We start from the raw sequence: 13,476 nt of genomic DNA on the forward strand, positions 1-13,476 counted from the left end.
GGTGAATACGGCTCGGGCACACGCATAGCATTCTAGGAATATTGCCGCCATGTTGGTAGAGCACCGAACGTAATAAATAATAATCCATTTATTCAGATGCAGAAAACAAGCAGCAGAAAATGTATAGTATTAGCGATTATTTTTCTCTTGTGATCGTGCTGCGCTGTTACACCCCACTACACCACAACATACGACCAAGAAGGCAAAAACTAAGAAACAGGAACACACTAACAGGCGGGAGTAAATCCTTACAAGGTGCATAGTAAACTAAGGAGTGAGGCTGCCAATATGGCTGCCCGCGAAGTTCACATCACGATCCCGAGCCCTATTGGCCATCCAGAGCACTATTGGCCAACACTGGTTGCATAGTACTTACAAAATGGCTGAGAACAAAAATAATTTCCACAAAGTTCACCATTTACAAATGGAGACTGCCTGCTTTGGCGATATCACTCAAAATATTGGGTAATTCAGAGCTGGCGAAAGGGCAATTGTTGTTCCATCATCACAATGAGTCTACTGCATTTTGCAATGTATTGCAACACCTTAAGGAGGACCATCAATAGTCTCGGGTAGTGATATCTGACCATAAAAAAAAAAAAATAACTAGCACTTTGGGACAGGTGTTGGAAAATAATGTTCTCACAATCCCTGAAGATCACACACACACACACACACAAAGACACACACACACACACACACACTGCTTGGCCAATGCTGGATAGAACACAAAGGGATACGAGAACACCTGTAGCACCAACCTGTTCCATCTCTTAGAAAAAAAGACTAGTTTTTCAATGACACTCTCCATGGAAATAAACCGGATACATTAACACACACACACTTCAGTTTGTATATACTCATTTTGTCTAGTAAAAACATTTCATTCTACTATGATATTAGACATAATTTACTATAACATGTTTTCATATTACACTCAACTATTCTACATTAGTCTCCTTGGAATAAGTTGGCAAGGCTGAGAAATCTGCAATGTAGTCAATGTTAGTAAGATGGGCAAGTAAAAATCGAACAATCGCTTGGAACACGCTGTTCACTAGTGTTCAATACCATCCCACCGGACACAGCTTGCTAATCCAGCTAGCCATGGTGACGTAACCAGTGGCCAGCCTGGGGTTATGGTTAGAGGGGCCGGTCGGTCGGTGGTGGCTGCTGATAAAAGTTTGGTAGCCACTCTGGCCTTTACCGACTGCTTCTTCACATGGACACATTCCCACTCCCACGCCCTCCCTCTTTACACACAGGGGTCAAGGGCCAGCCATACTGCGAGGACACACACACACACACACACACACATAAATATATAGAATCACACGCCACACACACGTTCACATATATATGAATCACTCCACACACACACACACACACACACACACATAGAATCACACGCCACACACACACACAAAGAATCACACGCCACACACACGTTCACATATATGAATCACGCCACACACACACATATAGAATCACACGCCACACACAAACACACGTTCACATATATATGAATCACGCCCCACACACACACACACACAAATCCCCTGATTACCCAGACATGGGAGAGTCCCCCGAACCCAGGCAGTCCCATCTGATTGGTCAATGTAGCTATCAATCAGGGAGGCCCCTGTTCTGCTGATCAAAGGACAATGCAAGAGAGGGCGGGGCTTACATTCCAGAGGCCCCTAGCTGCAGGGGCAAGAGGAAGATGGGGAGAGAGACTAACTGGAGCTCACACACACACACACACACTTTTCAACTAGGCAGATGTGCACACCCACACACAAGTCAAACGTAAGTGTATGCAATTCCATATGCTATTCCACACGCTGTAAATAAATGCATACACACAATATCTGTCAGAATGCTTCTCACCCTACACATGAAAATCACTTCATGAACCTTACACACAAATACATGCATGTACACACACACACACACACACACACACCTCAATGCAGCGTCGTGCGCACACACAAATATACACTCTGGCTTATCTGCGGTTCAAGCTTCAGCTGGGTGAAAGTCCTACATGTGGCATGTGTGCAGCGTGTGTGTTTGTGTGCGCGCGCGCGCGTGTGCATATGCGTGCGTAAGTGTGACATTCCTGAAACACTCAAAATCTTTATAATAGACATTTCCCACTCGAGTCGGAGGAGGTGTGTACACACACACACACACACACACACACACACACACACACACGGCCTGGGCCACAGTGAGTGACAGAATGTAGAGGCATGTCACACTCACCTCCCATTGCATGTGAGGGGGGATATTCCTGATCTGTAGTTTACAGCTCCTGAGAAAGGAAAAAAGAAAACCATTTGAGGTGAATCAATCCACCCCAAGAGACACCTGCCAAAAAAACATTAAAATACAAAAGAAATTAAACATAAGGCTGATTAAGCTCAAGGTGTCATTTATTATATAATTATTAAACATACATATTTATTGGGGTTGTTGGTCTGTTTTTTTTATTTATTTATTCTATATAGTTTTTCTAAAATGAGCACATCAACAGTATGCCGTCAATCCAGACAACTGACTGACCAGACCAACCCCCATAGCACCACCAAAACTAATAACTAGAACACTTCCTTTTTCTGGTCCTTCTCTAGGCAAAACTGCAGCGCTACTTTCAGCTCATCCAACTTCTGGTAAGACTGCATTAGTTTAGAATTTTTCAAATGCGCATGCACTCTCAGCTTACACACCCAACCAAATACAGACAATATTTGGCCCCAAATACTGTGCATTGTTACACACACAAACATCTGGCTGCAAAACTAATTTCAAACAAATCTGTGATCTCCCAGTTAAGATTTCACCAAAAATGACAACAAAAAATTGAGGGGGCGGATGAAGCAATCTGGCCATGAACTGGAGCGATTTAAAGATGGAGATGACAAAGCTGTGAACGTTCAACACTCAAAACATTCAAACACCCATGGACAGAATCCCCCCCCCCCCCCCCCCCCACCCCCGCTCCATTGTAGTTGGTAGTTATCAGAATCCATGGAATCTACGCGTTCTTAGTAATAACCAACTGGCTTTACTCTAGTGTCTAACAAGGCTCAGCGGGGATGTTCAGTTGGTTAAATCTCCCATAAGAGAACAGCTAGCCCAATGGCGAGAAAAAGTGTGTGTGTGTGTGTGTGTGTGTGTGAGGGGGACGGACATTTATACCAGTGATGTGTGATGTTCGTAAGAGCAGGTCGCACTACAAAGGGACTTACTACGACAGAAGGAACCATTGTCCTCAACAAGAACATAAGACCACCTAGACAGCATTCTGCGTTGAGTCAATGCCAATCTGAATACTCCTCAGTGGGGATGCTTAGAACTATGAAAGCCCGAGGTCTATGGATCATTGTGGATCCTTAAGTCAGTATAGTGGACATACAACTAGGCCCTGGATGCAGTTAACAAAAGGCCTTTAAAACCACACAACATTGCATGTTGCCCAGCCAGAAAAAAAAACTGCATAACCAAATTTCAATCATGAGGATAGAAACATTCATTTAGAGCAGTCCTTAAACCTTACCTGTGCACAGGTAGACTACTCAATACAAATGGCCGCAACAGCCCTTCAACCTAATGTTGTGTGTTTGGTCCATCTATGCATATAATAAAATATTCACGAATTGAGATACTGTTTTTTTTTTTTTTGCATCTCTATTATAAAAAACGCAGACGCTTTTGCCGTTTGTTTAAATATTAAAACAAGCAATGAAATGACAGATATATTCAGCCACAGTGAAGGTGTAATCTCCATACCTGTTCATTTAGTACAAAGGGTCAAAGGTCAGAGACTGGGCCAGGCTATCGTATGCCTATATACACGCCTTAAGGAAAATGCACAATACATCATTTCAAACTGGATTAAGCAAGGTTTCATGATCTAAAAAAAACCCTGAGACCACAAGAAAAGTTTTTTTCCCCCTCAAAGCAAGTCCCATGATGAGCTGAAATAACAACCTTGACCTTCTTAACAGTCTAGGGCACGACAGTGTTTTTTCATAGCTATTCCCAAATTTGCCAGTAGTGGTCAAACGTTGGGACTTGGGAGGCTGTCGAAAACTTGAAAGAACCTAGAGCGCCGACCTTAAGCTGGTGTGGAGCTGGAGATATCAGTGAGACCATGTACAAAAGCTACAGACAAACGATGCGTCCTGGCTTTTCTTCCACGTCTGGGTGAGAAATGTGGGTATGATCAAGCTATGAACCAATGAAACACCATGACTATCAGTTCACACTCGCACTCTCCCTCACAGACACACAAATAATTAAAATATAAAACTAAAACATGCTAGAACTTCCAAAGAGCTATATTTTAGGATAATTGATTTAGGTTTTTTTTTTGTTTTGGTTAAATCATCTATACATTCTACATCTCCTCAAGCTTCAACGAACACAGCCTCAAACTCCAGATTTTTCTGTTCATTCAGAAATCACACTGGGCCAGGCAAATGCATAGGTTACTCCACCAGCGACTCTGGATCAGTTTTGCTGCAATAGGCCACACCAGCCTTAAAGGCAGTTCAACACCACACTACAAGGATAGTAATAGCCTCTTCACTACCAATGTTGACGGAGCTTCATTTCCAGAAAAAAAGCATCAATTTATAATCCAACCAGACAGAACTCACGAGTCCAAACATGAGCAAAGAACTCTGGGAGTGTACATTATTAGCCATCACTTTGCACAACGCATTTATGAAACAACTGGGTGCAAAGTCGAACATATGTGTGTATACGTGTTGACACCTTCACCTGGCCATGGAACAGAATGTACAAAGCCATAGACAAAACACACACACACACACACACACACACACTCTCTCTCTCTCTCTCTCTCAACTTTAACCCCTCAGCAGTGAGCTGTTCACCATGAAGTAGGGCGGCTAAGAGTGGACACACAGTAAGAACATCTGGAGGAAATGTGGTGCTATGTTTTGTTTAAACAGAAATAAAGAAACAGATTTCACAATTGTCAGGCCAAAATATATTATACAGCAGCGTACACAACTTATCTGTATATTATCTTTTTTATCTGAACTTTTTTTTTTTTTTTTTTTTTTTTTAAGTTGCCAGAGGAAGTACAGGTCCCAGTTATTAGATAATACATCTATACACAACAACCAAACATGGCACTAGACTGCAAACAAACTTCTCTGCACCTGTTAATACTTAAAATGCAAAATCATTTAATAGTTAAAATCAGTTACTCATTCCGAGCAACTAAAACATCATACTAGCATGCCATGCTAATTTAACAAATAACAATAAAAAAAGAAAGTCATACTTCTCACTGAACTCTGCGAACTGCATAGCATGACTTCAAAGAAGCATATAATGTCCAGATTGCTTTAAAACGTACCAAGGATTATGCAATTGGGGACATTCGGTTAGCATTTTAGGCTACCTACTGCTGTTTACTAGAAGCCAAACAGTGATGTAATTGCCATTAATTACTGTTTAGTCAATAGGTATTTCCTCAAATTTTTTCATTGTTTTATCTATTAAAATAATACAGCGTGAGGAGGTACACTCAATGACGAGCTAGAATCAATGAACATGGTCCCATACTACAAACTGAGAGGAGAAAGTGCGCATACACACACACACACACACACACGTATGTGTATCTTCATGTGGAGCAGTAGCCTGGAACATGCTTTTGGCATGAGGCCAAGAATATGTTCATCATTCTTAAAAACACTCCATACACCACCCCCCCCCCCCAAAAAAAAAACTATGAGCTATGCGAACTACTACCATATTTGCTGTTCCATGAGAGAGTGTGTGTGTGTGTGTGTGTGTGTGTGTCCACACACACCTGAAGTTTTGAACGCTATATGAGTGTTGGGCATGAAATTTAAAAATCACAATTAAAATCCTACAAATAACAATTGCATTCAATTTGTCAAACAAAATGGTGAGGGGGGTGTATACACACTTTTATATAAAAAAACTTTAGGCAATACGAGTTACAGCACTCCACGCATCCCCCATCACAGCCGTTCTCTGCAGTGGGAATGTGCTTCGGAATGCAGGATTAAGCTATAAGCAGGGGTACTCCTATAGAGGTGGCCAATGGGTTAAAAAAAAAAAAAAAGAAGTAGCCAGGCCCAGGCAACACATGGGGTTGGGGCGGGGCTTAGAGAACTGCTGCTTGGACACACTGCACACAGATTCATGCTATAGAAATACTGGCCAGATAAGCATGTGACTACGCACTAAAAAGGCTAAATATTTTCACATGTTCAACCAGAAGTTAAAAGAGGCAGGTTTTTCAATTATAAATCCACAGGGTGTGCGTGTATCCGTGTGTCATGCAAGTATTTACGTATAAAGGCACGGGGACAACCCTTAGACCTACTTAAATACACAAAATAAATAAATAACGTTTCCACTCCTCTACGAATCCAGCCTCGTGATTCAAATGTTATAGACAACGATAAAAGGTTGCACTAGTAACGACAAATAAAATGCAACGCACCAATATTTAAATTCTGTTTCAAAACATTAATGCTTTAATTATTTAACGCCGTGCGCCAAAATAAAAAGTAGGCCTAATGTTTGGGAATAGGGGGAATATGGCCTGGACGACCTGTGACCTCCATTACAGACAGTATTCCCCATCACCAGAGCTGACTATACGTTCATATACAACTGTTCCGCTCACTTGTTAATGAAAGGCATTTTTCCGCTTTTGCTCTCAGGTGGAGCAGCTACCTCGTCGTGACACAGGCCAAACACTTCTCAATGACTTGCCTTCCCACACATAGCGCTCTTAATGTACACTAAACAATCTGTTTTAATTCTGCTAAATAACATTTACGTCAAGACACATCATGCTCCCCTCCCCCACTAAGTGAACATTACACCAAAATGCATTGTTCTCGACGGAGGAGCCCACGCCCCTGAAGCGTGGCGGCAGAGCCATGGACTGCGGGTAGTGGGTGGGGGCAACATGCTTGGATGTATGGACTTCCCAATATGCATTGCGGTGAATGGGCGTGGGCTTGATGCTCGGTCTATCATTGGCTCCCAACAAAGCAACGTTAATACTCATGCCCTCTGACCTGAAAGAGGCGCACACACACGCTTGCTAGATGGGAATTTCCCTGTGAGCGCAGCCGCTTCACAAGCACATTTCGTAAATGGTCAAAATGTAGCGTTGTTAGGCTACTTGGACAATAATTCCTGTATTATTTAATTGCCAATTGTGTTGATTTTTTTTTAAATAAAAGGCAAATGCATATTGGTGTTCCTACGGTACGCAGTAATGAGAATTACCAGTAAAATACACTCTAGTTGGAACCATTAATTTCATTCAGGTCTATCCAAATAACAATTTCCCTCCCACAATGAAAGTCTGTAGGCCTAGTTAAGACGTGAATTTCTCAGGGCTGCACTTATTTTGTTCATAGCACTGGTGCTACAGAGGTGAATAGTTTTGTAGCACAATCCACACAATCTCTAGCATCTAAGCTACACTCTAGAAAAATAAATATATTAAATAAGGCGTCACCGGTGCTAAGCTGGTAAAGCATCCATAGCACAGCCACCGTTTTTTGTAGGCCCTATGTAGCACTGTACATCCCTGATTTCGTTAGTGAGATTCCGCTAACTAACATGGCCCCATAGCCTACCCATAATTACAAAAAAATGTGCGAGTATCGCACTAGAGAGTTCTAACTATTTGCATACGCAACTAATATCAAATAGCAAAATATGCCCCCCCCCCTTCTTCAATTAGATGTTCTGTGCAGTGTTTAGTAATATAATGCAAAGGCTAGCTTCGCCCAAACCATACAAGACCATAACTAATATGTAGGCTGTGTATGTGTGTGTGTGGGGGGGGGGGGGGGGGGGGGGGGGGGGGGGGACTGCGTATGCATATATTACAGAAACATCTGAACAGAGTTGAATCAAAGGCCAATGACGCCATTACACAACGACCAACAGTGAATCTGTGCACATGTGCTACTGGATTGTGTCCCATGGACGAGGCCCTCCCAGAGCACCCCACTGCAGGTTTCAGTGACAGGCCTCGAGCCTCCCGTTCCACTCGTGCTGCTGAATCCATCTTGTGCATAGGACGAACAGTCGCGCGTGAGGGGGGAAGGGGGATATGTAGGAGGGGCGGAAGCCCCTTCTAAATGACGGAGGTCTTCTTACAAATGGACGCACAGAAACGGGAGCGCGCGCACACACGGGCGCGCGCACACACACACACACACACACACACACACGCACCTTTCAGACTTGCAGATTCCATGAAGCCGTAGCCTACTGACCAAATCTGTTGCAATACCTTTCACTGCTCACCAACGTAGTATAGCTCTATCGTCTTTTACACCAAAAGGTTATATGAAGTCAATGCAAGCTACTACGGCCAATACACACGTTTCACTGCATAATTCTCGAACACACCCATAAGACCGCACACACTCTTGAAGGATAGGCCCATTTGAAATGTCTCTGGTAAAATGAACACAAACATCCTCAGGAGTTATTTCCTGTAAACCTTGACGCACACAGCCATGGCCATCGCATGACCACCTCCTATGGCTTTCGTTTACTGAACTAAAATACACATAGGCTACATCAGCTACACACACCAGCTACACACACACACACACACACACACACACACCACACAAAATTCCCATTCACCAATTTAAGCTAGACTCAGAATAGGAAAAATAAATACTGTATAATCACCATTTTACGCAACTCGTACAATCAGTCATTAATATATTTTAAAAAAAGAAGAAAAAGGACACGGTGGCCTATGGCACAAGACTAGGCTACATAATCAACTTCAATTAGACTGATGGCAAATTAATTTACCTTTGTCGTTTGGGTACAGAGTGTTCCACTTCTAGTAGTTTTCCGTGAAGTTCTACTTTACCTAGAAAAAAAAATAGATTGTTTTATTTTCTTGAAATAAAAACGAAGCCTAGTGTAATAAGACAAAATGCAGTCACATAACATTTTGCCTTCAAACATCAGAGGGATAACGTTGCATGTTTGTCGTATTGTAAATATTGCAGAAATTTCAACTTTTCTCAGCAAAGTTTTTAAATTTCAACAGGCTGCTTAAAACGAGATCAACGATTTCCCAGAGGTTAAATATGGTTGACAAAACTTGCCCCCTCCTCTTTTGCCAGAGGAGCACTAAGGCCCGTAAACGAAATTCAGAAAACGCTCCAAATGCCTGTGTTTGGCGGTTGGTATTTAAACCACACATCTAACTATATATGTTACGACCCAAAATATCCATTAGACACTTCAATTTATGAAAATAACCGTGATGAATGATTCCGTGGCCTTTAGTAGGCCTAGGCTAGCCTACCTTTCACAAACAGGCTGTTTGCTACTACCCTGCAGATTAAAACGGGTGGTGATACAATTGAACAAGACGTCGTTACATTGTATCACTTAAGATACCATAATGTGGCCTACTTTGTTACTCTCGAAAGCACAACTGGGAGAGCGTTGGGAACAAGTCTAATTAATCTGAACTCGAAAGACAATACAGAAAGCAACAATACTAGGGCAGCTATTTCACTGAAACCCTGTGAACACTGAGTTTGGCTTCTACGCTGCTTGCACAGTCGTCTCCATGCTGCTCCTTTGGACGTGTAGGTTCTCAATGAAACATAGCCTACTACAACGTTTAATTTTGAGAGAGAGAGAGAGAGAGAGAGAGAGAGAGAGAGAGAGAGAGAGAGAGAGGTGGACTAGGCGCTGCATGAGATTTAAACGAGGCAAGGACCGCCGTGTCACCACAGCCTCCCGAAGAGCAGGAACCATCCTTATTCTTACATATGTGACTTTTTGCAACGGCAACATTTCTAAGGGTCAAGTGCCGCTTCCCCGCCATATCAGGAATGCAATTTGAACACAATTTGAACTCACCTGAGAGAGTGTCGATGGCCTTCATCGCTACCTTTTCATCCGGGCAATCTACAAACGCGTACCCTGTTTTAACGAGAAACGGTCCGCTGTAGGGGATCTTCCACTGCTCAAAGATACTTTCCAAGTCGACCGCACTGGCCTCTTCGCTCACGTTGCCTATATAAAGCTTGTTCATGTTGCTGCACCTTAAAGCCGACCTTTAGTGCACGAGGGAGAGAAATCCTTTGTCGGTGCTCGCGGAAGGGCTGTCTTTACAACGAACTGCACTAAAGCCGAACGGAGTGGCTCGCTCGTGTACTCCCCAATCAGACCGCACTACCGGAGATATTTGATGGACGTGCTGACCGTGGTAGCGTTCGCTCGCCCTCTCCCTTGCGAAAAAAAACTTAATTATTAATTCCGTTTCTCTCGAGGATAGCGGGATGTTGTTCCTTTGGACTCCTTTGCCAGAACGCCTTAAATGTCACATGCGTTATTGTGGGCACCGCCTTTAAATATAACTAAAGAAAAGAGGAAAAAAGATTGAAGGGGAAAAAAACTCGGATATTCCGGCTTCTCTGAATGAGCCACGTGTTCAAAGTACAAATCAACCCCCGCACGTGAGGAATCCCGGTTGCTCAATTAGGCTCTGGATTGAGTGTAGCCTAATGGCACGGGATGATTGAGGTGGGGGCAATCTGAAATGGGTTGGGTCGAGAAGAGGGGAGTGGTGCTGGACTGGTCAAGTCCGACTACGTGCGCAGAGGGATTCCGTGCGAACCTTTCTGTATCGTTTGGTTGTCTTCACTGCCCGGTCGACTTTTTTTCACCCATCTGCTATTCCAGCACCTCATTGGTCGTCGGAGACATAGTAAAGCGGCGGTTCACGCACGCCCCCTTGTAGTACGGGAAGCCCAGTGCGCGGGGTCTCTGTGAAATCCTCGGTTCTCCATGGTGGTCGCGGCTGTAGCATTGAACTGGGGGGTGGGGCTGCCACTCTCATGACACGCCGCAGCCCACTACACATAGCTTACCACGTCTCCTGTTCCATGGATGGCTTTGGGGGAGTGTGCGGCTATCTACATGGCTGACAAAGGCATGATGACCACTTCCGTACGCCACCCTCTACAACCATGCTATGAACTAATTCTGGTAGTAAGCTTACCAAATAAGTTAAAATTGACTTTAACTTACATAAGGATGCGGAAATATTTACATCACACATTTGACCCATTTATAGTAGGCTAGGCCTACACCAGTCCCTGTGCAAAAGTGTGATTTCTGACTGTGAGAGTGTGCGTGCATGAGCTGGTGATAACATGGCTACCCACTTTACATTTCCCATTCACACGTGCACTCTAGGAAACAGCAGGAGTGCCCTGTGCCGCAGAGCTGGGTTGGGACGCATACGGTCGGCCTCTGTGATATAACCAACCAAAACTGACCGAAAATGTCATTGGACGCAAACATCGTGCGGACTCCTAGAAAGGAAAATACGAGATTAAAGCGTTAGCTGTTTAAAATCCGGAAGGCTATGTCATGGCCGATAGGGCCCATAGGGTCACACACCTTAATAAAGCCCCACAACAACATTTCTTATTTTTAGAATTAATTCTAAATTAAATGTAGTGGCCTTTAAAGTAGTAACTGTCTAAAGAGGAGACTGAAAATGCCGAATTGGCCAGTTGTTTTTGATCATGTGAATGGCGTCTTCATTCTTCGCCATGCGATGGCTCCCTCACACTACCGACGCCATCTGCGTCAGCACGGCTATCCAACACAGAAACCTATGGTCATAGTGAAATCCGCCATGACTGATAGGCTACATTAACCTCGCAGGCTATAGAATTTAGCCTAAACCACCCATGCATTAGCAAATAAGTGTAGGCCCTGATTCGAGATTGCAGGATATCTTTATGGAAATTTAAATTATACTTATTTCTCCTTGTTGCAGTTTGAATTAGGTTATTTAACAATTACAAGTATACCTGCTGATTGTCTGTAACAGGGTGATGGGTTAATGTGCTGCTGTGAAATAGTGAAAATTTGGATAGTGTATATTGTGTTCATTCAGTCTGGCCGCCCTTACTAGTGAGGCGAGCTTGACTGGAACTGACAGCGCAAATAAAACTCTCCTCTGGCATTCTCATGCAGCGCCCCCATTGGTGGGACTAAACGACCAATCAGAGCGGCTGTCGCTCAGTCCCTTACTCCAAGCGCTGGCTCAAAGGGAGGGCGTTCATTCATTGGTTTTCAACATCCTCTATACTATGATCTTTAAGGCGCGAAATAAACAGTGATACTCCAATACTAAAAAAGTGCGCTTTTACGCACCAGTCTTTAATATATGCATGACCGTTTAGGCGAAGTGGGCAGAACCTTCAGCAGTTAAGGAAACGGGCGGGATGCAATTGATCTGTTATCTAGCCTACTAATGCGCAAATTTCGTTTGTTTTCTGTGTGATTAGGTTTTTATTAATTTGACATAGATAAGTTAAAAAATCATGGAGATTATAACTCTGAGGAAATTGGATTAATTTATCTAAACAAACACCGACATCCTTGTGTCGGGTATGCAAGAAGCATCGTGATTTAATGGAAATAATTATTGCTTAGTTGTCATTACGGCGCAAATATGATTAGCCTATTAAACGTAATAAGTGCGTACTGGATGTTTAATAGTCAACTTTCCTTGCAGTAGCCTACGCCGCCAAACTTCAGCGCGAGTCAGAATGCAGTTGTAGTCGCTCAGAAAGCAAAAGTTGCCGTAACTAAGTGTCTTGCATTTCTATTCTGTATGTCGGTTGTTTAGTCCGTTGTAAGCTTAATCAGAAAGCAGTATTAAAGACATGTCCTCGACCAAAGTTTGTATATTCAAGGTATTTTTGCTCAGTCCAATTTCGGTGTGAGGAAAGTAAAGTATGGCGAATGTATCACTAAGGAATGCGGGCGTCTCCGCCCACTGGCCACTGCATAACTTCGGTATGGAATAATTCTATAGGCTGGTGACTCTATGTTACCTATGGGTTTCTGAGAACGCGGCGTTCGATCAAGAGCTCAACGCTTTAACAAATCTCTGCGCGGTCAAACAAGAGTAACCATAGTCCAAATAATCGAAAGCTGAAGTCCAACCTATAGAGTTGGTTAAAATGTAAACAATGTGGTCTAGGAAGACTGGGGAATAACCCGTTTCCGCTGGTCAAGGAGAGGCTACCAACGTACGCGCAAAATTTGCGAAATGGTGAGATGGACATCTGTGTAGTTTCTATTTGGATTGTATTCATCATTATGCTCGCGCGTCTGTGTCCGTTTTAAATGTATGGCGTAGGTATGCTTTTCTTGTCTTGATCGCCATATTGAAGGACTGACTTCTAGACACACAAAAAAAGGAAAGGGAAAAAGAATTGACGTTGAGAGTTTGTGTGATTTAATTGTCGATAGGGTTGAATCACTAATCTATAATTAGATTAATTATTCCGTCAGAACATGGGACCTTAAAACAAGTTATCGGAGAAAGAGGTTTACTTTATTTTACCATTTGATAAA

The 13,476-nt window shown here is 43.1% G+C and overlaps 1 protein-coding gene across 3 annotated transcripts in view; it reads right to left on the reverse strand.

Moving 5' to 3' along the window:
- Positions 1-10,607, reverse strand: part of igf2bp3 (insulin-like growth factor 2 mRNA binding protein 3) — a 28,673-nt gene extending 18,066 nt beyond the window's left edge. The window contains exons 1-3 of one of the 3 annotated variants that reach the window (XM_062529712.1): positions 9,952-10,607; positions 8,881-8,941; positions 2,269-2,317 (exon numbers count right to left, since the gene is read on the reverse strand). In XM_062529712.1, the coding sequence (XP_062385696.1) occupies positions 2,269-2,317; positions 8,881-8,941; positions 9,952-10,126 (285 nt within the window). In that variant the 5' untranslated portion in view covers positions 10,127-10,607. The remainder of the gene's footprint in view (positions 1-2,268; positions 2,318-8,880; positions 8,942-9,951) is intronic. The other 2 variants (XM_062529711.1, XM_062529713.1) reach the window with 2 other exon arrangements.
- Positions 10,608-13,476: the final 2,869 nt, after the last annotated feature.

The sequence above is a fragment of the Sardina pilchardus genome, chromosome 24 (assembly GCF_963854185.1).
Source record: "Sardina pilchardus chromosome 24, fSarPil1.1, whole genome shotgun sequence".
Classification (NCBI taxonomy): Eukaryota; Metazoa; Chordata; class Actinopteri; order Clupeiformes; family Clupeidae; genus Sardina; species Sardina pilchardus.